This window comes from Mustelus asterias, chromosome 26 (genome assembly GCF_964213995.1).
Source record: "Mustelus asterias chromosome 26, sMusAst1.hap1.1, whole genome shotgun sequence".
Lineage (NCBI taxonomy): Eukaryota > Metazoa > Chordata > Chondrichthyes > Carcharhiniformes > Triakidae > Mustelus > Mustelus asterias.
This window is the reverse complement of record NC_135826.1, coordinates 40116432-40140864: the sequence shown is the minus strand read 5'-3', so window position 1 is coordinate 40140864 and position 24433 is coordinate 40116432. Positions and strand designations below refer to the sequence as shown.

At 49.1% G+C, this 24433-nt stretch overlaps 1 protein-coding gene across 1 annotated transcript in view; it reads left to right on the top strand.

Annotated features, from left to right (window-relative positions):
- Nucleotides 1-8420: 8420 nt before the first annotated feature.
- The window catches only part of ssbp4 (single stranded DNA binding protein 4), a 153161-nt gene continuing 137148 nt past the window's right edge, over nt 8421-24433 (top strand). Inside the window, exons 1-4 of the mRNA XM_078198546.1 lie at nt 8421-8593; nt 9191-9263; nt 9383-9444; nt 10900-10984. Of these exons, the coding sequence (XP_078054672.1) occupies nt 8538-8593; nt 9191-9263; nt 9383-9444; nt 10900-10984 (276 nt within the window). The 5' untranslated portion in view covers nt 8421-8537. The remainder of the gene's footprint in view (nt 8594-9190; nt 9264-9382; nt 9445-10899; nt 10985-24433) is intronic.

Genomic DNA, 24433 nt, shown 5'->3' with positions numbered 1-24433 from the left:
ACTGTATAACACTGGGGTACAGTATTGGTGGGGACAGGTCTGTCACTGTATAACACTGGGGTACAGTATTGGTGGGACGGGTCTGCCACTGTATAACACTGAGGTACAGTACTGGTGGGGACGGGTCTGTCACTGTATAACACTGGGGTACAGTACTGGTGGGGACGGGTCTGTCACTGTATAACACTGGGGTACAGTACTGGTGGGGACGGGTCTGTCACTGTATAATACTGGGGTGCAGTACTGGTGGGGACGGGTCTGTCACTGTACAACACTGGGGTACAGTACTGGTGGGGACAAGTCTGTCACTGTATAACACTGGGGTATGGTACTGGTGGGGGTGGGTCTGTCACTGTATAACACTGGGGCACAGTACTGGTGGGGATGGGTCTGTCAGTGTATAACACTGGGGTGCAGTACTGGTGGGGACGGGTCTGTCACTGTATAATACTGGGGTGCAGTACTGGTGGGGACGGGTCTGTCACCGTACAACACTGGGGTACAGTACTGGTGGGGACAAGTCTGTCACTGTATAACACTGGGGCACAGTACTGGTGGGGATGGGTCTGTCAGTGTATAACACTGGGGTGCAGTACTGGTGGGGACGGGTCTGTCACTGTATAACACTGGGATACAGTACTGGTGGGGACGGGTCTGTCACTGTATAACACTGGGGTACAGTACTGGTGGGGACGGGTCTGTCACTGTATAACACAGGGGTACAGTACTGGTGGGGACGGGTCTGTCACTGTGTAACACTGGGGTACAGTACTGGTGGGAGGTGTTGACCCGTTAGAGAAAATCTCCATTACAAGAGAGGAAGTGTTATGTTTTTTAGGGAACATTAAAACTGACAAAGCCCCAGGGCCTGATGGCATCTATCCTCGACTGCTCAGGGAGACGAGAGATGAAATTGCTGGGCCTCTGACAGAAATCTTTGTCGCTTCTTTGGACACGGGTGAGGTCCCTGAGGATTGGAGGATAGTGAATGTGGTTCCGTTGTTTAAGAAGGGTAGCAGGGATAACCCAGGAAATTATAGGCCGGTGAGCTTGACGTCCGTGGTAGGGAAGTTGTTGGAGAGGATTCTTAGAGACAGGATGTATGTGCATTTAGAACGGAACAATCTCATTAGTGACAGACAGCATGGTTTTGTAAGAGGGAGGTCGTGCCTTACAAATTTGGTGGAGTTTTTTGAGGAAGTGACAAAAACGGGTGATGAAGGAAGGGCCGTGGATGTCATCTATATGGATTTCAGTAAGGCATTTGACAAAGTCCCTCATGGCAGGTTGGTTAAGAAGGTTAAGGCTCATGGGATACAAGGAGAAGTGGCTAGATGGGTGGAGAACTGGCTTGGCCATAGGAGACAGAGGGTAGTGGTCGAAGGGTCTTTTTCTGGCTGGAGGTCTGTGACCAGTGGTGTTCCGCAGGGCTCTGTACTGGGACCTCTGCTATTTGTGATATATATAAATGATTTGGAAGAAGGTGTAACTGGTGTAATCAGCAAGTTTGCGGATGACACGAAGATGGCTGGACTTGCGGATAGCGAAGAGCATTGTCGGGCAATACAGCAGGATATAGATAGGCTGGAAAATTGGGCGGAGAGGTGGCAGATGGAGTTTAATCCGGATAAATGCGAAGTGATGCATTTTGGAAGAAATAATGTAGGGAGGAGTTATACAATAAATGGCAGAGTCATCAGGAGTATAGAAACACAGAGGGACCTAGGTGTGCAAGTCCACAAATCCTTGAAGGTGGCAACACAGGTGGAGAAGGTGGTGAAGAAGGCATATGGTATGCTTGCCTTTATAGGACGGGGTATAGAGTATAAAAGCTGGAGTCTGATGATGCAGCTGTATAGAACGCTGGTTAGGCCACATTTGGAGTACTGCATCCAGTTCTGGTCGCCGCACTACCAGAAGGACGTGGAGGCGTTAGAGAGAGTACAGAGAAGGTTTACCAGGATGTTGCCTGGTATGGAGGGTCTTAGCTATGAGGAGAGATTGGGTAAACTGGGGTTGTTCTCCTTGGAAAGACGGAGAATGAGGGGAGATCTAATAGAGGTGTACAAGATTATGAAGGGTATAGATAGGGTGAACAGTGGGAAGCTTTTTCCCAGGTCGGAGGTGACGATCACGAGAGGTCACGGGCTCAAGGTGAGAGGGCGAAGTATAACTCAGATATCAGAGGGATGTTTTTTACACAGAGGGTGGTGGGGACCTGGAATGCGCTGCCAAGTAGGGTGGTGGAGGCAGGCACGCTGACATCGTTTAAGACTTACCTGGATAGTCACATGAGCAGCCTGGGAATGGAGGGATACAAACGATTGGTCTAGTTGGACCAATGAGCGGCACAGGCTTGGAGGGCCGAAGGGCCTGTTTCCTGTGCTGTACTGTTCTTTGTTCTCTTTGTTCTTTGGATGGGTCTGTCACTGTGTAACACTGGGGTACAGTACTGGTGGGGATGGGTCTGTCACTGTATAACACTGGGGTACAGTACTGGTGGGGATGGGTCTGTCACTATATAACACTGGGGTACAGTACTGGTGGGGATGGGTCTGTCACTGTATAACACTGGGGTACAGTACTGGTGGGGATGGGTCTGTCACTATATAACACTGGGGTACAGTACTGGTGGGGACGGGTCTGTCACTGTATAACACTGGGGCACAGTACTGGTGGGGACGGGTCTGTCACTGTATAACACTGGGGTACAGTACTGGTGGGGACGGGTCTGTCACTATATAACACTGGGGTACAGTACTGGTGGGGACGGGTCTGTCACTATATAACACTGGGGTACAGTACTGGTGGGGACGGGTCTGTCACTGTATAACACTGGGGTACAGTACTGGTGGGGATGGGTCTGTCACTGTATAACACTGGGGTACAGTACTGGTGGGGACGGGTCTGTCACTATATAACACTGGGGTACAGTACTGGTGGGGATGGGTCTGTCACTGTGTAACACTGGGGTACAGTACTGGTGGGGATGGGTCTGTCACTGTGTAACACTGGGGTACAGTACTGGTGGGGATGGGTCTGTCACTGTATAACACTGGGGTACAGTACTGGTGGGGACGGGTCTGTCACTATATAACACTGGGGTACAGTACTGGTGGGGACGGGTCTGTCACTATATAACACTGGGGTACAGTACTGGTGGGGATGGGTCTGTCACTGTGTAACACTGGGGTACAGTACTGGTGGGGATGGGTCTGTCACTGTGTAACACTGGGGTACAGTACTGGTGGGGACGGGTCTGTCACTGTGTAACACTGGGGTACAGTACTGGTGGGGACGGGTCTGTCACTGTATAACACTGGGGTACAGTACTGGTGGGGATGGGTCTGTCACTGTGTAACACTGGGATACAGTACTGGTGGGGACGGGTCTGTCACTGTGTAACACTGGGGTACAGTACTGGTGGGGACGGGTCTGTCACTGTATAACACTGGGGTACAGTACTGGTGGGGACGGGTCTGTCACTGTATAACACTGGGGTACAGTACTGGTGGGGATGGGTCTGTCGCTGTGTAACACTGGGGTACAGTACTGGTGGGGACGTGTCTGTCACTGTATAACACTGGGGTACAGTACTGGTGGGGATGGGTCTGTCACTGTGTAACACTGGGATGCAGTACTGGTGGGGACGGGTCTGTCACTATAACACTGGGGTACAGTACTGGTGGGGATGGGTCTGTCACTGTATAACACTGGGATACAGTACTGGTGGGGACGGGTCTGTCACTATAACACTGGGGTACAGTACTGGTGGGGATGGGTCTGTCACTATAACACTGGGGTACAGTACTGGTGGGGATGGGTCTGTCACTGTGTAACACTGGGGTACAGTACTGGTGGGGACGGGTCTGTCACTATAACACTGGGGTACAGTACTGGTGGGGACGGGTCTGTCACTATAACACTGGGGTACAGTACTGGTGGGGATGGGTCTGTCACTCTGTAACACTGGGGTACAGTACTGGTGGGGACGGGTCTGTCACTGTATAACACTGGGGTACAGTACTGGTGGGGATGGGTCTGTCACTGTGTAACACTGGGGTACAGTACTGGTGGGGATGGGTCTGTCACTCTGTAACACTGGGGTACAGTACAGTGACTCAGTGGCTGGCATTTCCATTTCTCTATCAGGGGTGTGAGTTAATGATTCCTGTCTGAGATTTGTCTATACAATCTGGGCTGACACTCTCAGTGCTGTAGTGAGGGAGTGCTGCACTGATCAAAGTATCACCTTTCAGGTGATGTTAAACCTCAGATGAGTGTAAAAATTCCCATTGCCACTATTTGAACGGGGAGATTTAGCCAATGTTTTACTCAGTATTGATCTCTCAGCAGCATCGGTGCAAAAACAGATTGGTTTGCACCCTACATTCATTGGAAACCTTGACCTCATGTAAAACTCTGTTGCCCACCGCCCCGTGTGCATGCTGACCTTCACTGCCTCCTGGTCGGGCAGTGCCTTCATTTTAAAAATTCTCATCCTAAGACTCCATTTCTCCATTTATGTCCCTGCCTCTCTCCCACTTCCACCTCACTGCACCTTTCAGATCATCCTTAAAAGTGACCTTTTTGACCACATTTTGATCAGATGTGACTCAGTGTCAAATTTTGTTTGCAAACACACCTGAGAAACATCCTGGGACATTTACTGCATTAAAGGAACTACAACAATGCAAGTTGTTGTTGTATTGTGCTCTTGCTTGTGGGATCTTACTCGGTGCAAATGGGCTCTCACATTTCGCTGATGTCACGACGGTGATAACGCTGTTTATCCCGCACCACGGAATGGTCGGCTTGGATTGCGGGGTCACTGGATTGGGATCTGAACCCACTGACCATCTGAGTCCAAGATGGGTGTGGGGAAAAGTCCTACCCTGCTGAACCTAAAGCAGAGAAGCTAACCACGCCCAATGGCTGGGTTACCCCTTGGTGAGAAGGTCCCCACTTGGAGCTGTGGTTGAGTGCGAGCACTTTGATTCGGAGTCAGAAATTTGTAGGTTCAAATTTCACTTCAGGGGGGGGAGTTTTCCTGTCCCGCCCGCCACGGGAATTATAGCCGGTGGACGGGGGAGGGGGGTGGGGGGGGGGGGGGGGGTGGGGGGGGGGGCGGTTGGTGGCTGGGTCCATACAAAGGACCTTTGACCTCGGGCGGTATTTTCCAGTTTTGGGGCGAGGGTGGCCAGTAAATCCCGCCCCAGAAGTTTGAGCAAATCCTTCAGTCTGACACCTGAGTGCGGTGCTGAGCGAGTGCTGCCCTGTCAGAGGTGCTGTCTTTTAGATGTGATGTTAAATTAGCAACCCGACCTCCCTCTCAGGTGGACGTGAATAATCTCATGGCCACTGTTTTAAAAAGATAGTAGAGGAATTCCCCAGCCTTAAGGGTGGCACGGTTAGTGGTAGCGCTGCTGCCTCACAGTACCAAGAACCCGGGTTCAATTCCAGACTTGGGTGACTGTGTAGAGTTTGCATGTTCTCCCTGTGTCTGCACGAGTTTCCTCTGGATGCTCCGGTTTCCTCCAAACTCCAAAGATGTGCAGTTGGGTGGATTGGCCATTCCTTAGTGTCCCAAGATGTGTAGATTAGTGGGGTAAATGCTTGGGGTTACGGAAATAGGGCCTGGGCTCTGTCAGAGAGTTAGTGCAGACTCGATGGGCCGAATAACTGCATTATGCATGTAGGGATTCTATGATTCCAGTCGGATTAATCCCACAGTCAACATTATTAAACAGGTGATCAGATAAAAGTAAATTACTGCGGATGCTGGAATCTGAAACCAAAAGAGAAAATGCTGGAAAATCTCAGCAGGTCTGGCAGCATCTGTAAGGAGAGAAAAGAGCTGACGTTTCGAGTCCGGATGACCCTTTGTCAAAGCTAAAAGGCAGCAGCCTTCCGGTCTCAACACCGAATTCAACATCTTCAGATAGAAACATAGAAAAACTACAGCACAAACAGGCCCTTCGGCCCACAAGTTGTGCCGAACACATCCCTACCTTCTAGATCTACCTATAACCCTCCATCCTATTAAGCTCCATGTACTCATCCAGGAGTCTCTTAAAAGACCCTATTGAGTTCGCCTCCACCACCCCTGACGGCAGCCGATTCCACTCGCCCACCACCCTCTGTGTGAAAAACTTAACCCTAACATTTCCCCTGTACCTACCCCCCAGCACCCTAAACCTGTGTCCTCTCGTAGCAGACATTTCCACCCCGGGAAAAAGCCTCTGAGAGTCCACCCGATCTATGCCTCTCAACATCTTATACACCTCTATTAGGTCTCCTCTCATCCTTCGTCTCTCCAAGGAGAAAAGACCGAGCTCCCTCAGCCTATCCTCATAAGGCATGCCACTCAATCCAGGCAACATCCTTGTAAATCTCCTCTGCACCCTTTCAATCTTTTCCACATCCTTCCTATAATGAGGCGACCAGAACTGAGCACAGTACTCCAAGTGATTCGCTCGACCCCACCTCGACCCCTTTGTTTTCATTTTATTTAATTTTTTTCTGTTCTCTACCTTTTATTTATTTATTTTTCTTTGCCCCATTTTGTCCTGCTTTCCACACCTTTTCTCCTCCCTTGCTCCCGCTTTCCCTCTTTTTCTCAATTTGCCCTCTCTCCCACCCATCTCCCCCCTCCCCCCCGCATCTTCATCTGTTACAGTTTACCCTCTGATTTCAGCTTCTCCGCCGTTTGGCCATTCACACCTTCTATTCTCTCTATGGGCTGCTATTAGTAGCCTTTCCCCTGGTTTCTGTGGCTTTGACTCATCTTTCATTCCCTCCCCCTGCAGTATAAATATCTCCCACTTTCTGTGCCTTTTAGCCATGATGTGGAGATGCCAGCTTGGACTGGGGTGGGCACAGTAAGAAGTCTCACAATACCAGGTTAAAGTCCAACAGGTTTATTGGGTAGCACAAGCTTTCAGAGCACTGCTCCTTCATCAGATGAGTGGGAATTGGGTTCACAAACAGGTCATATATAGACACAGACTCAATTACAAGATAATGGTTGGAATGTGAATCTCAACAGGTAATCAAGTCTTTACAGGTACAGACAATGCGAGTGGAGAGAGGGTTAAGCACAGGTTAAAGAGGTGTGAATTGTCTCAAGCCAGGACAGTTAGTGAGATTTTGCAAGCCCAGTTAAGTCGTGGGGGTTACAGATAGTGTGACATGAACCCAAGATCCCGGTTGAGGCCATCCACTGTGCCTTTTAGCTTTGACAAAGGATCATCTGGACTCAAAATGTCAGTTCTTTTCTCTCCTTACAGATGCTGCCTTACCTGCTGAGATTGTCCAGCATTTTCTCTTTTGGTTTCAAGTTTGCTGATGACACCACTGTAGTGGGTTGGATCTCAAACAATGACGGGACAGAGTACAGGAATGAGATAGAGAATCTGGTGAACTGGTGCGGTGACAATAATCTCTCCCTCAATGTCAACAAAACGAAGGAGATTGTAATCGACTTCAGGAAGTGTAAAGGAGAACATGCCCCTGTCTACATCAATAGGGACAAAGTAGAAAGGGTCGAGAGCTTCAAGTTTTTAGGTGTCCAGATCACCAACAATCTGTCCTGGTCCCCCCACGCCGACACTATAGTTAAAAAAGCCCACCAATGCCTCTACTTTCTCAGAAGACGAAGGAAATTTGGCATGTCCGCTATGACTTTTACAGATGCACCATAGAAAGCATTCTTTCTGGTTGTATCACAGCTTGGTATGGCTCCCGCTCTGCCCAAGACCGCAAGGAACTACAAAAGGTTGTGAATGTAGCCTAATCCAACACGCAAACCAGCCTCCCATCCATTGACTCTGTCTACACTTCCCACTGCCTCGGCAAAGCAGCCAGCATAATTAAGGGCCCCACGCACCCTGGACATTCTCTCTTCCACCTTCTTCCTTCGGGAAAAAGATACAAAAGTCTGAGGTCACGTACCAACCGACTCAAGCACAGCTGTCAGACTTTTGAATGGACTTACGTTGCATTAAGTTGACCTTTCTCTACACCCTATCTATGACTGTAACACTACATTCTGCACTCTCTCATTTCCTTCTCTATGAACGGTATGTTTTGTCTGTATAGCGCGCAAGAAACAATACTTTTCACTGTATGCTAATACATGTGACAATAATAAATCAAATAAGATGATCAGGTGACATTGCTGTGTGTGGGATCTTACTGTGTATTGTTAGCTGCTACGTTTCCTACAATACAACAGTGTCTACACTTCAAGAAGCACTTTGGGAATACCTAAGGCGCTATAGAAATCCAAATCTCTGTAAGAAGCCACCGTGAGCTCCTTCCGGCAGAGGGAGCCGGTAATCCACTAAAACCCAAATATCCACAGAGAGGGAGAGCAAGCCTCCAGCCCGCGTCGGTTTCAAGTTCCCCCTCGGAAAATGTGGCTGGTTGGTGCCCAATGGTCTGGGAGCTGTGCTCAGATGTAGCTATGGAGATGGCGAGTGGCTGGTTGCTTTGACAGGTGTGTGTGTGTCAGCTTTAAGAGGCAGACAGCGGCTATGTACAACAAGGGGAAAGGATGTACGGTCCCCTCGGACGGTCAGGCAAGGGAAAAGTAAGTGGCAGCGAGAGACAGGAGCGAGAGGAGGGGGGAGATAAGGAACATTTGTGCTTTTTTTGCGAGAATTAAAGCGGGAGCTGGGGGTCTGCGGGAGGAGCGGTTCCCAGTGGAAGCTGCCGGCTTCGGGGGGGGGGGGATGCTGAGCGAAGCGAGAGGGGGGGCTTCCCCCCCCCCCCCGTAAACTTTCTGCTCATTTCCCCCCCCCGTAAACTTTCTGCTCATTTCCCCGGCATTTAGTATATTTTTTCAATATTTGGAATTGAAAAGATATTTGAGGCAAAGAGAAACCTCGCGCGTTTTCCCAAAGTGTGATCCTGTTTCCTGAGATTTTCCAAGTTTAAATTCTGAACATTTACATTTTAACTTTGAGTGGGGAAAAGCCAGCAGTTTAATTTCATTGTCAATTTCACAGCCTGGGGAGGAAAAATCTCCCTCTAGCCTGGGGAATGTTTTGTTCCCGTACACTTATTTATCCTGGGATTTATTGTGTTTGTCTACAGCACTTAAAAAAATGTAAGAATGAAGTGTTTATTGCAAAAGAGAAAAAAAAGTTTTGCCTTCCAGTAAGGTTTGTGTGTTTGCTCTGTGTAGGTTAGCGCTTTATGTTTACGAATACTTGCTACATGTGGGAGCGCAGAAATCTGCACAGACTTTCTTGTCGGAGGTAAGAGTCTCTCTCAATCTCTCCCCCTCGTGTGCTTTTAAAGTTCCCACATGAAAACTGCCTTTCTAATTCCCCCTTTTCCCCCCTCTGTCCTGATCCCTTTCCTGATTTTTTTTCAGATCCGTTGGGAGAAAAATATCACTTTGGGAGAACCGCCCGGATTCCTGCATGCCTGGTGGTGGTAAGTTTTTTTTTTGTCTTGCAGAGTTTTATTTTAAAGTGTTGATGTTCTCCTGGAGACTGGCTCCTCAAACAAAGGAAATGTGATTCCAGCTGGCGAGGAGGGAGCTCCTCACCTCTCTGCATCCTGCTTGTTTATTGCAGCTCTCTCTCTCTCTCTCTCTCTGTCCCTTCACAAACTTACTTGGATTCGCTTGGGCTCTTAAAGGGGCTTGGAACACACTCGGAATCTGCAGAAATTGGCTGTGGAATGGGGTGCCCTTGTGCTGTTCTAATTCACAAATGCCCCTAGACTCCACCCTGCTGATCTGAGCACACCCCCCCCCCCCCCCAGTTCATTATTAGTCCTGGCATCCCAGAGTGACGTGGGGTGAAATTCATCCAGGAAGTTCCATTCCCAATCCCTGCTGGGATTTGTCTGCAGGTGTCCATTAGCTAAACGAGGAGGTCAGCAATCTCTTCCCCGGCCCCGGCCAGGCTCATCCCAGCTCCCCTGGGGGGGCTGGCATCAGTTGTACACAGTTCCAGTAAAGAGGAAAGGCCTTCAGGAGAAACGGAAGATTGTGGGTAAAGCAGGGGAGAGCCATCCAGTCATTGCCACAGGTCAGGTCAGCAAGTTCCACGTCAACTCCAATGAATTGGGTAAATGCTTGGAAGGAGGCAAGGTTTGCAGGGCTCTGGGGAGAGAGAGCTGGAGGAGTGGACCTAATCAAAAAGACAGGGGCGTGGCACGGTGGTTAGCACTGCTGCTTCACAGCGCCAGGGACCCGGGTTTGATTCCCGGCTTGGGTCACTGTCTGTGCGGAGTTTGCACACTCTCTCCGTGTCTGCATGGGTTTCCTCCGGGTGCTCCAGTTTCCTCTCACAGTCTGAAAGACGTGCTGGTTTAGGTGCATTGACCCGAACAGGCGCCGAACTGGCAACTAGGGGGATTTCACAGTAGCTTCATTGCAGTGTTAATGTAAGCCTTACTTGTGACTAATACATAAACTTTAATGGCTTCATATGCTGTGTATATTGGGGTGGCATGGCGGCTCAGTGGTTAGCACTGCTGCCTCACAGCCCCAGGGACCCAGTGTCTTGGGTCACCACTGTCTGTGTGGGGTCTGCATGTTCTCCCCGTGTCTGCGTGGGTTTCCTCCGGGTGCTCCGGTTTCCTCCCACAGTCCAAAGATGAGCAGGTTAGGTTGATTGGCCATGGTAAATTAGCAGGGTAAATATATGGGGTTATGGGGATCGGGTCTGGGTGGGATTGTGGTCGGTGCAGACTCGATGGGCCAAATGGTCTCTTTGTGCAGTAGGGATTCTATGATTTTAAAGCTGTGGAATATTAAGTTTTGAGGTGTCAGGGTGGATATGTGGCTGTTTCCTGTTATCAATATTGACTGAATGATGTTATGATTTAAGAAGCTGGGTGCGGGAGAGTTTGGTGACAATCTCTGTCTCCTCTTTCCAGTGTATTTTGGGACCTGTACTGTGCTGCTCCTGACAGGCGGGAAACCTGCGAGCATTCGAGTGAAGCCAAGGCCTTTCACGATTATGTGAGTTTTATGCAAATTTTATTCATTGTAGAAGGTGATTCTGTGCCTTGTTGGAGGCACAGATCAGTTCTGGCAGGGGAGAGATTGTACCTCTGTGATTCTGTGTGTCTCTGTTGCTGCGTGTGAGAGAGAGCCTGGAATTCCGTTCCTGTTAAAGGTCAGATGGATTTTAACCAGGGTCCAGTTGTCCCTGTGTTGACTGTTATCAAGATATTCAAAACCCTGATTTTCACATTCCCAGGTACCTGGGTGGTAATCAAGGGGGAAGGGATGGGGGTTTGGTGGGTGGACAGGGAGCATGAGGTGGGTTCACGCTGTGAAACCTTTTGACAAGGGCAGTTGTACCTGGGAACTGATCTCATCTAAACTCCGACATTTTCAACTTTTTAATTGTATTGAGTTCGGTGTGTGGAGTCACTGCTTATCCAGCAGGGGAAGGATTACTCACTGTGTAACTGTATAGAGTCACTGTTTATTCAGGGTAAGGGTCACTCACTGTGTGACTGCACAGAGTCACTGTTTATTCAGAGTAAGGGTCACTCACTGTGTAACTGTACAGAGTCACTGTTTATTCAGAGTAAGGGTCACTCACTGTGTAACTGTACAGAGTCACTGTTTATTCAGAGTAAGGGTCACTCACTGTGTAACTGTACAGAGTCACTGTTTATTCAGAGTAAGGGTCACTCACTGTGTAACTGTACAGAGTCACTGTTTATTCAGAGTAAGGGTCACTCACTGTGTAACTGTACAGAGTCACTGTTTATTCAAAGTAAGGGTCACTCACTGTAACTGTACAGAGTCACTGTTTATTCAGAGTAAGGGTCACTCACTGTGTAACTGTACAGAGTCACTGTTTATTCAGCAGGGTAAGGGTCACTCACTGTGTAACTGTACAGAGTCACTGTTTATTCAGAGTAAGGGTCACTCACTGTGTAACTGTACAGAGTCACTGTTTATTCAGAGTAAGGGTCACTCACTGTGTAACTGTACAGAGTCACTGTTTATTCAGCAGGGTAAGGGTCACTCACTGTAACTGTACAGAGTCACTGTTTATTCAGAGTAAGGGTCACTCACTGTGTAACTGTACAGAGTCACTGTTTATTCAGAGTAAGGGTCACTCACTGTATATCTGTACAGAGTCACTGTTTATTCAGCAGGGCGAAGATTACTCATTGACTGTATTCCAAACTAACCACACCAATGTTCTTTATATTTAGACAGTGACACTTTTTAAGACACTTGTTAAAATCTTCCTCTTTGTCCAAGTTGCTGTTTGTCTCTCCAAATACTGCCTTACGCGGCTTGGTGTTAAGTTTTGAATTTTAAAGCTCCTGTGAAGAGCCTTGGGATGTTACTGATGTTGAAATGTTATATAAATGAAAGTTGTTGTTGTTGTTCCCTCAACATTTTTGACCGTGTGGTAACTTTAATTAAATCGGAACATTGTTCAGGAGCAGCTCAGTATCAAATGTCATTGTTCAGTTTCCCACCGTTGAGATCCAATCAGTGTCCGCGGGCTGGATGTGACCCCGACGGGTAAGTGGAGTTGAAGTTTCTGCAGGGACTGTTTCTCCAATCAGATGCCGTTCCTCTCCCGCGTTTGCATCAGTGAGCCTATCAGCGGCAAACGTTTAAAAAATCATTTATGGGATGTGGGCGTCACTGGCGAGAGCAGCATTTATTCCCCATCCCTAATTGCCCCTTGAGAAGGTGGGGGTGAGCTGCCTTCCTGAACCCGCCACTGTCCCTGTGGTGTAGGTATACCCACAGCGCTGTTAGGGAGGGAGTTCCAGGATTTTGTCCCGGTGACTGGGACAAGGAACGGTGAAATATTTCTAAGTCAGGATGGTCTGTGGCTTGGAGGGGGGAACCTGCAGGTGCTGGTGTCCCCAGGTATCTGCTGTCCTTGTGTTTCTAGATGGGAGTGGTTGTGGGTTTGAAAGGTGCTGTCTAAGGAACCTTGGTGAGGGGATTGAATGTTTGTGGATGGGGTGCCAATCAAGCGAACTGCTTTGACCTGGAATGGTGTCAAGCTTCTTGAATGTTGTTGCAGATGCAGCGATTCAGACAAGTGTTGATGAAGGTAGGGCAGTTGATGTCATATACATGGATTTTAGTAAGGCGTTTGATAAGGTCCCCCATGGTCGGCTTATGATGAAAGTAAGGAGGTGTGGGATAGAGGGAAAGTTGGCCGATTGGATAGGTAACTGGCTGTCTGATCGAAGACAGAGGGTGGTGGTGGATGGAAAATTTTCGGATTGGAGGCAGGTTGCTAGCGGAGTGCCACAGGGATCAGTGCTTGGTCCTCTGCTCTTTGTGATTTTTATTAATGACTTAGAGGAGGGGGCTGAAGGGTGGATCAGTAAATTTGCTGATGACACCAAGATTGGTGGAGTAGTGGATGAGGTGGAGGGCTGTTGAAGGCTGCAAAGAGACATAGATAGGATGCAAAGCTGAGCTGAAAAATGGCAAATGGAGTTTAACCCTGATAAATGTGAGGTGATTCATTTTGGTAGGACTAATTTAAATGTGGATTACAGGGTCAAAGGTAGGGTTCTGAAGACTGTGGAGGAACAGAGAGATCTTGGGGTTCATATCCACAGATCTCTAAAGGTTGCCACTCAAGTGGATAGAGCTGTGAAGAAGGCCTATAGTGTGTTAGCTTTTATTAACAGGGGGTTGGAGTTTAAGAGCCGTGGGGTTATGCTGCAACTGTAGAGGACCTTGGTGAGACCACATTTGGAATATTGTGTGCAGTTCTGATCACCTCACTATAAGAAGGATGTGGAAGCGCTGGAAAGAGTGCAGAGGAGATTTACCAGGATGCTGCCTGGTTTGGAGGGTAGGTCTTATGAGGAAAGGTTGAGGGAGCTAGGGCTGTTCTCTCTGGAGCGGAGGAGGCTGAGGGGAGACTTAATAGAGGTTTATAAAATGATGAAGGGGATAGATAGAGTGAACGTTCAAAGACTATTTCCTCGGGTGGATGGAGCTATTACGAGCAGGCATAACTATAGGGTTCGTGGTGGGAGATACAGGAAGGATATCAGAGGTAGGTTCTTTATGCAGAGAGTGGTTGGGGTGTGGAATGGACTGCCTGCAGTGATAGTGGAGTCAGACACTTTAGGAACATTTAAGCGGTTATTGGATAGGCACATGGAGCACACCAGGATGATAGGGAGTGGGATAGCTTGATCTTGGTTTCAGAAAGCTTGGCACAACATCGTGGGCCGAAGGGCCTGTTCTGTGCTGTACTGTTCTATGTTCTATGTTGGAGAGTATTCCATCACACTCCTGACTTGTGCCTTGTAGATGGTGGACAGGCTTTGGAAAGTCAGTCCTCTAACCTGGTCTTGTAGCTACTGTAGTTATGTGGCTCCTGCAGAAATATCCTGGAGCTGAGATAATTGACCTCCAACCACCACAACCATCTTCCTTTGTGCCGGGTATGACTCCAACCAGCGGAGAGTTTTCCCCCTGATTCCCATCGACTCCAGTTTTGCCAGGGATCCTTGATGCCACCCTCGGTCAAATGCTGCCTTGATGTCAAGGGCAGTCACCCTCACCTCACCTCTGGAATTCAGCTCTTTTATCCATGTTTAAACCAAGGCTGTAATGAGATCAGGAGTTGAGTGACCCTGGCAGAACCCAGGCTGAGCGCCACTGAGCAGGTCATTGCTGAGTGAGTGCCACTTGGGAGCACTGTTGATGACCCCTTCTGTGTGAGAGAGAAAAACACCCCAACATGTAGTCACACAAGGAGTGAGGGTGAGTGAGTGAGCATCCTGAGACTGGAGGTGTGCCGGTCACACACACTCTGATCTCTCACGCTCTAATGGTCATGTGTATTAATTATTCAGTTTTAAAATGATCAATTATTGCATTATTTTTGCTCAGCCAGTTGTTGTTTTTATTGATACCTCAACGTTTTAGAATTGGTTTTACTAAACCTTCTCTCAGCCCCTCGGGTGAGGAGGAAATAATGGAAAATGTGCCAGTGATCACTGCTGCCCCACAGCGCCAGGGACCCGGGTTCGATTCCTGGCTTGGGTCACTGTCTGTGTGGAGTTTGCATGTTCTCCCCGTGTCTGCGTGGGTTTCCTCTGGGTGCTCCGGTTTCCTCCCGCACTCCAAAGATGTGCTGGTTAGGGTGCATTGGCCGTGCTAAATTCTCTCTCGGTGTACCCGAACAGGTGCTGGAGTGTGGCGACGAGGGGATTTTCACAGTAACTTCATTGCAGTGTGAATGTAACGCTACTTGTGACTAATAAATAAACTTTTTACTTTCCATTGTAGCTTTCTAATCATCCCATATCCTCCTGAAGTGCTAATTATCACTGGGATAAGGGTTCTACACGCACACACTGGCTCTCACTGGGGTACGGATTCCGCACACACTGACTCTCACTGGGGTACGGGTTCCACACACACTGACTCTCACTGGGGTACGGGTCCCACACACACTGACTCTCACTGGGGTATGGGTTCCACACACTGACTCTCACTGGGGTACGGGTCCCACACACACTGACTCTCACTGGGGTACGGGTCCCACACACACTGACTCTCACTGGGGTACGGGTTCCACACACACTGACTCTCACTGGGGTATGGGTTCCACACACACTGACTCTCACTGGGGTACGGGTCCCACACACACTGACTCTCACTGGGGTACGGGTTTCACACACACTGACTCTCACTGGGGTACGGGTCCACCTCACACTCACTCTCACTGGGGTACGGGTTCCACACACACTGACTCTCACTGGGGTACAGGTCCCACACACACTGATTCTCACTGGGGTACGGGTCCCACACACACTGACTCTCACTGGGGTACGTGTCCCACACACACTGACTCTCACTGGGGTACGGCTCCCACACACACTGACTCTCACTGGGGTACGGGTCCCACACACACACTGACTCTCACTGGGGTGCGGGTCCCACACACACACTGACTCTCACTGGGGTACGGGTCCCACACACACACTGACTCTCACTGGGGTGTGGGTTCCACACACACTGACTCTCACTGGGGTCTGGGTCCACACACACTGACTCTCACTGGGGTACGGGTCCCACACACACTGACTCTCACTGGGGTGTGGGTTCCACACACACTGACTCTCACTGGGGTCTGGGTTCCACACACACTGACTCTCACTGGGGTACGGGTCCCACACACACTGACTCTCACTGGGGTATGGGTCCCACACACACTGACTCTCACTGGGGTACGGGTCCCACACACACTGACTCTCACTGGGGTACGGGTCCCACACACACTGACTCTCACTGGGGTACGGGTTCCACACACACTGACTCTCACTGGGGTATGGGTTCCACACACACTGACTCTCACTGGGGTACGGGTCCCACACACACTGACTCTCACTGGGGTACGTGTTTCACACACACTGACTCTCACTGGGGTACGGGTCCACCTCACACTCACTCTCACTGGGGTACGGGTTCCACACACACTGACTCTCACTGGGGTACAGGTCCCACACACACTGATTCTCACTGGGGTACGGGTCCCACACACACTGACTCTCACTGGGGTACGTGTCCCACACACACTGACTCTCACTGGGGTGCGGGTCCCACACACACACTGACTCTCACTGGGGTACGGGTCCCACACACACACTGACTCTCACTGGGGTGTGGGTTCCACACACACTGACTCTCACTGGGGTCTGGGTCCACACACACTGACTCTCACTGGGGTACGGGTCCCACACACACTGACTCTCACTGGGGTGTGGGTTCCACACACACTGACTCTCACTGGGGTCTGGGTTCCACACACACTGACTCTCACTGGGGTACGGGTCCCACACACACTGACTCTCACTGGGGTATGGGTCCCACACACACTGACTCTCACTGGGGTACGGGTCCCACACACACTGACTCTCACTGGGGTACGGGTCCCACACACACTGACTCTCACTGGGGTATGGGTCCCACACACACTGACGCTGGGGTTGGAGCTTCCCAGCTTTGTGAGCCATTTGGGTATTTCAAATCGCTACAAAAATATAACAGGAACCTTTTACACTTGTGCCTGTGGTGGTTCAGGGTAACAAGGTGGGCAATCTCAGCAATGTCTGAATTGCAGGAATGAATGAACATTGTGATGAGAAGCCCACCCCAATTCAGCCCAGGATTTTCAGGAGTATCCATGGCTCTCAGTCAGGGTTAATGATCGAGTAGTTCTGAAGGTGGTTGATAATGGAGTGGGGGAGGGAACTTTATCCAAGGACAGATGCCTAACTGAATGAAAGTCTTGTATGTTTATAGCACCTTTCACGTTCTGCAGACATCCCAAAGCCCTTTAGAGACTTTGATTTGATTTATTATTATCACGTGTATTAGTATACAGTGAAAAGTATTGTTTCTTGTGCATGATACCCGACAAAGCATACTGTTCATAGAGAAGGAAAGGAGAGAGTGCAGAATGTAGTGTTACAGTCATTGCGAGGGTGTAGAGAAAGATCAACTTTATGCGAGGTAGGTCCATTCAAAAGTCTGATGGCAGCAGGGAAGAAGCTGTTCTTGAGTCGGTCCTCAGACTTTTGTATCTTTTTCCCGATGGAAGAAGGTGGAAGAGAGAGTGTCTGAGGTGTGTGGGGTCCTTAATTATGCTGGCTGCTTTACCAAGGCAGCGGGAAATGTAGACCGAGTCAATGGATGGGAAACTGGTTTGTGTGATGGACTGGGCTTCATTCATGACCCTTTGTGGTTCCTTGTGTTCTTGGGCAGAGGAGGAGCCATACCAAGCTGTAATACAACCAGAAAGAATGCTTTCTATGGTGCATCTGTAGAAGTTGGTGAGCGTTGTACTGGACATGCCACATTTCCTTAGCTGCCTGAGAAAGTAGAGGTGTTGGCGGGCTTTCTTAACTATAGTGTCGGCATGGGGGGGACCAGGACAAGTTGTTGGTGATATGGACACCTAAAAACTTGAAGCTTTCGACCCCTTCTACTTCGTCCCCGTTGATGTAGACAGGGACATGTTCTCCTTTACGCTTCCTGAAGTCGATGACAATCTCCTTTGTTTTTTTGACATTGAGGGAGAGATTATTGTTGCCGCACCAGTTCACCAGATTCTCTATCTCATTCCTGTACTCTGTCTCGTCATTGTTTGAGATCCGACCCACTACGGTGGTGTCATCAGCAAACTTGAAAATCGAATTGGAGGGGAATTTGGCCGTACAGTCATAGGTGTATAAGGAGTACAGTAGGAGGCTGAGAACACAGCCTTGTGGGGCACTGGTGTTGAGGATGATCGTGGAGGAGGTGTTGTTGCCTGTCCTTACTGATTGTGGTCTGTGGGTTAGGAAGTTCAGGATCCAATCACAGAAGGAGGTGCCGAGTCCCAGGCCACGGAGTTTGGAGATGAGTTTCGCAGGAATAATGGTGTTGAAGGCTGAGCTGTGGTCAATAAATGGGAGTCTGACATAGGTATCCTTGTTATCTAGGTGTTCCCAGGGTTGAGTGCAGGGACAGGGAAATGGTGTCTGGTATGGACCTGTTGCAGTGATAGGCACACTGTAGTGGATCCAGGCAACCTGGGAGGCTGGAATTGATTCATGCCATGACTAACCTTTCGAAGCACTTCATAATGATGGATGTCAGAGCCACCGGCCGATAGTCATTAAGGCACGCTGCCTGGCTTTTCTTAGGTACTAGGAAGATGATTGTCTTCTTGAAGCAGATAGGGACCTCAGATAGTTGTAAAGAGAGGTTGAAGATGTCTGTGAATACCCCCATCAGCTGATCCGCGCAGGATCTGAGTGCTCGTCCGGGTACCCCATCCGGGCCAGTCGCTTTCCATGGGTTGACCTTTGAGAAAGCTGCTCTGACATCTGCAATGGTGACCTTGGATACAGGTTTGTCTGAGGCTTCCAGGGTGGAGGGCATGCTCTCGCTGACCTCTTGCTCAAAACGGGCATAAAATGCATTGAGCTCATCAGAGTGAGGTGTGTTGGAGCCGGCGATTTTCACCTGCCTTCTTGTAGCCTGTTATGTCTTGCAGACCTTGCCATAGTTGGCGGGGGTCGGTGTGGCGAGCCTGGGACTCTAGCGTGGTCCGGTACTGTCTTTTGGCATCTTTGATGGATCTCCTTAAATCGTATCTGGCTTTCTTGTATCGGTCAGGGTCGCCTGACTTGAACACCTCAGACCTGGACTTCAGCAAGCAGTGGATATCCCTGTTCATCCATGGTTTCCGGTTGGGAAACACACGGATTTGCTTCTTTGGCGCACAGTCTTCGACACACTTACTAATGAAGTCAGTTACTGTAGTGGCGTACTCGCTCAGGCTGGTCGCAGAGTTTTTAAATACTGACCAGTCCACTGACTCCAAGCAGCCCCGTAGGAGATCATCCGATTCCTCAGACCAACATTGTACGATTCTCTTTGATAGATTCTCCCGCTTCAGTTTTTGCTTGTAAGCCGGGAGCAGGACCACAGCCTTGTGGTCTGATTTGCTAGAGTGTGGGCGGGTGATAGAGCGGTAGATATTTGTGTAGCAGTGGTCTAGGATGTTTGGGCCTCTGGTGGAGCAGGAGACGTGTTGGTGGTAACTTGGTAGGATGTTCTTGAGCTTGGCCTGATTGAAGTCCCCGGCCACGATGAACAAGGCCTCGGGATGTTTCGTCTCAAGGCTATTCGTAGTGGTGTATATTTCGTCCAGCGCGATCTTCACGTCCACATGGGGTGGGATGTAAACTGCCATCAGGATAACGGAGGTGAACTCCCACATTTTAGCGTCAGGTATTCTAGGTCCGGGAAGCAGAAACTCACCAGTGTTGCCACATCTAGGCACTACGAGGTGTCGATTAGGACGCAGACCCCACCTCGCCTAGCCTTGCTTGAGGCCGCTGTACGGTCCATTCGGTGGATTGAGAAGCCCTCTGGTTGTAGGGCAGAGGCCGGTGAAGCAGGAGTGAGCCACGTCTCCGTGAGACAGAGCACACAGCAGTCCCTTAGTTCTCTTTGAAAAGTGAGTCCGTCTTTAAGTTCATCTAGCTTGTTATAGAACATAGAACATAGAACAGTACAGCACAGAACAGGCCCTTCGGCCCACGATGTTGTGCCGAGCTTTATCTGAAACCAAGATCAAGCTATCCCACTCCCTATCATCCTGGTGTGCTCCATGTGCCTATCCAATAACCGCTTAAATGTTGCTAAAGTGTCTGACTCCACTATCACTGCAGGCAGTCCATTCCACACCCCAACCACTCTGAGATTTTTTCCAGAGATTAGACATTTGCTAGGAGTGAGTAGGGGAGTGGGGACCTGGGGACTGTGTGGTTTCGCTCTCTCCCGCGTGTTTTCCACGCTTCCTGGAGTGACTACAATACATTCTCAAAATGTAGTCACTGTTGCATTATGGGAAATGCAGCTACCAATTTGTGCACAGCAAGCTCCCACACACGGCGAGGTGATAAAACCAGATTATCTGTTTTAATGATGTTGGTTGAAGGATAAATATTGACCCAGAACCTCCCCCTGCTCCTCTTTCTCTTTAATGAGGGTTGCCATGGGGTTTTTATACATCTACGTGAGAATGTAGACCTGGTTTTACCAATACGCCTGCCCCGGAATCGGGGCGGGTGAGGCTCGCAGAATGGCATTCTCCGTTGGCCTCAGGTGTGATCTTATGAGCCTCGGGCGGGCATGCTGGTAAAATTCCGGCCATGGTCTTAGTTTAACATCTCATCTGAGAACTCATCTCCAGAAGTGCCGTACTAGCGTATCAGTGTGGATTTAGAAATCAGGTTTTCGAAGGGGAACTCGAACCCACTGCTGACTTTGAGCAGTGAGCGCTGCGCACTGGGCCGCACTGCGCACTGGGCCGCACTGCGCACTGGGCCGCACTGCCCACTGAGCCAGGCTGTGCAGGTGGATGTCTGTCTGGAGGCCGACTGATTGACCCCATTAGCACATTGACAATGCCTCACTCACTCTCTCTGTGAACGGGTTTATCTGCCTTCCTGTTTCTTCCCTTCTTGCTCCTTGTGGCTCAAAAACGCAATGTGTAAGGAATCTGACCCCACTGCTGAGTGAGGAGGGAGGGCTCCGGATCGGGGCTGGGCTGCACTCCAAGTCCTTGTTTCTTTTGGAGACTACCAGTCAATATTGTTGACTGGTTCAGGCCCATTGGAGTAACTGTTCAGTTCTGGGGGGCCTGCAGCTCAGGAAGGCGATATTGGCCTTGGAGGGGCTGCAGCACAGGTTACTCAGACCAGCCTCATCCTCCCTTGAGTTTAGAACATTAAAGGATGATTGAATTGAAGGAGTTGCATTTATATCACGCCTTTCATAGCTTCAAGAAATGATCTTATTGACGTGGTTAAGGTAGATAGAGAGAAACTCTTTCCTCTGGTGGGGGGGAAGAGTCCAGAACAGACGTGGGCGGGTGACATTAACGTTAGAGCCAGGTTGTTTAGGGATGACATTCGGAAGCGCTTCTCCACACAAAGGAGTGGAAATCCGGAACTTTCTCCCTCAAAAAGCTGAGGGAGCTGGGGGTCATTTGGAATTTTTGAGACGGAGATAGATTCTTGTTGTGTGAGAGATATGGAGTGATGACTGGGGAATGATGTGAGGTACCAACCAGCTGTAATTACTAGAATGGCAGAACAGACATGAGGGGCTGATTGGCTGTTTTCCATTGTGTTATACAGCAGGCTGTACTGTCAGTCAGAATGGACATTTGGGGTTCTGAGATCAGGGCCTTGTTCACAGGTCGTGATATAGTCATTGGTGATTTCTTCACTCTATACACCCCCTGGCCTGCTGGGAAAGTGGTTAGTGCTGGAGTGACAGGCCAAAGCTCTGAGGACATGCCGTGAGGCGATTGACCGAGGATTGATGCTCTGTTCACCTGACCTTTGACCCTGACGTTGGGACTGATGCAGCAGATGGGAGGATTGTTGTTGATGAGCTCTGTCCTGTGAAATGAGTCCCTGGATTCCTGTCAAGTGTGAACACTGGGGACAAGTAACCTCACTGAACAGCTCACAACCTCCATGACAAAGTGAACCTTACTGTCTACACATACTCTCATCTTTGGGGAATGTAAATATGATTATCTACACTTTAGAAACTGTGGCTCTTTTAGTTTCTTTGTCAGAAATGTCCCTGTAAAAGGAGAGATCTTTTCTGTTTTTTTTCATCTGTTGACAATGGGGCAACCTGGCGTCTCCTTGTAGTTAATTAAACAAAAGGTGTAATCACTGATGGTTAGAGATTACATAGGGTCATACCGTGTTCTATAAGACTTGGAATATTAGGGATGATTTATTTGAGGTTTTTACGATATTAAAGGGACAGACAGGGCAGATCGAGAGAAACTATTTTCACTAGTTGGGGAGTCGGCAGAATCTAAAAATTAGAAGCAGACATTACAGGAGCGAATTCAGGAGACGTTTCTGCTCGGAATGGGCAGTAAAAGTTTGGAAATCTCTTCTGCAAATGACAATTGATGCTAGATTGATTTTTAAAACTGAAATTGATTTATTTTTATTAACTGGAGACATGGTGGGATAATGGACAAAGGTGGGATATTACACGTCAGCCACAGTCTCATTGTATGAGGCAGAGGAAGAAGCTCGAGGGCTTAAGTGGCCTTCAGTTTACCACCACCATCTCCAGGTCAATTAGGAGTGGGCAACAAATGGCCACATCCCAAGAAAGAATAAAAATAAGTGATATAGCAGTCGAGACCTCCAGGTAAACGGATGATTGCTATGAAGCTGCTTCCCTCTCTGAATATTTCAGCTCCTTTTAATCTTGTTTTTTTCCTCTTCCACCATTTTTCACTCATTAAACTCCTGACATCCAATGTACGCCAGAGGAAACTATTCAATTCCTCAAGACTGTTCTTCCATCCAATCATATCACGGATGATCTGTGCCCCGACTCCAGAAACCTTGCTTCCCTTTCCCCCAACAGATATCTACCGATCCTGAGCCTCGGAATCCCAATGGATCAGCCGCCTCTGCAATTTTCCAGGAGAGATTTCTGCTCCCCTCTGTGTGAGGGAGTGCTCCCTGACATCACCCAGGACGGCCTGGTTCCAGGGTTACGGTTCAGGCCCCTTGTTCTGGAGGAAGTAGTTTCTGTCTCTCGACCCTATTGAATACTTTAATCATCTTAAACCCCTCAATTAGATCACCCCGCAATCTTCTATCTGACATGGAATGCAAGTCAACATGATGGGCGGAATTCCCCAGCCCTTCCTGTCAGCAGAATCTTCTGGATAAAAGCAAATTACTGCGGATGCTGGAATCTGAAACCAAAAGAGAAAATGCTGGAAAATCTCAGCAGGTCTGGCAGCATCTGTAAGGAGAGAAAAGAGCTGACGTTTCGAGTCCATGACCCTTTGTCAAAGCTAAAAGGCAGAGAAAGTGGGAGATATTTATACTGCAGGGGGAGGGAATGAAAGATGAGTCATAGCCACAGAAACCAGGGGAAAGGCTGCTAATGTCAGCCCATAGTGAGAATAGAAGGTGTCAATGGCCAAACGGCCATCCTCTCTCTCCCAGCAGAATCTTCCAGTCCTGCCTAAGTCAACCCCCGCTGCAGGATCCCCGACAGCAGCATGGGCGAGGAATGTAAACTGCCATCGGCTTTGGCAGGGCTGGAAGATCCTGCTAGTTTATTTATTAGTGTCACAAGTAGGCTTGCATTAACACTGTGATGAAGTTACTATGAAAATCCCCTAGTCGCCACACTCCGGCGCCTGCTCAGGTACACTGAGGGAGAATTTAGCATGGCCAATGCACCTAACCGGCGAGTTTTTTGGACTGTGGGAGGAAACTGGAGCACCCGGAGGAAACCCACGCAGACACGGGAGAACATACAGAGAGTGACCCAAGCCGGGAATCGAACCTGGATCCCAGGCGCTGTGAGGCAGCAGTGCTGACCACCGTGCCACCGTGCCAACCATAGGCTGACGGTGAGCCATCTCTGTCGCGAGGAGTCTGGATAATTCTGCCCGTCTCCTTTTTGTGAACTTCCCAAAGCAAACAGTTTCTACTTATTTCATAAAATCCCAACATTCATTCTGAACGCCTCGACTAAATCTCCTGTTAACCGTCTCTGCTCCAAGGAGAATAATTCCAGTTTCTCCAAATAAATTAAATCCCTCAACTTTGATTTCATCTTGGAGAATCTCCTCCTAAGGCTGTGACATCCATCCTGTGGTATGACACCCAGAAATAGACACAATACTCCAGCTGAGACCTAGCCAAAGATTAGTCACAGTTTGATAGAACTTGCTTGATATTTTTTGTATGTATTGCCCAATAAGAGAGCGCAGGAGAATCAGAAGCTCACATATCGATGATACTAAGCTTGAGTTTTAAAATCTGTGCACGAGGGTGTCTTATATTCCTACCTGGTCCTGTCCTTCGCTCTCCGATC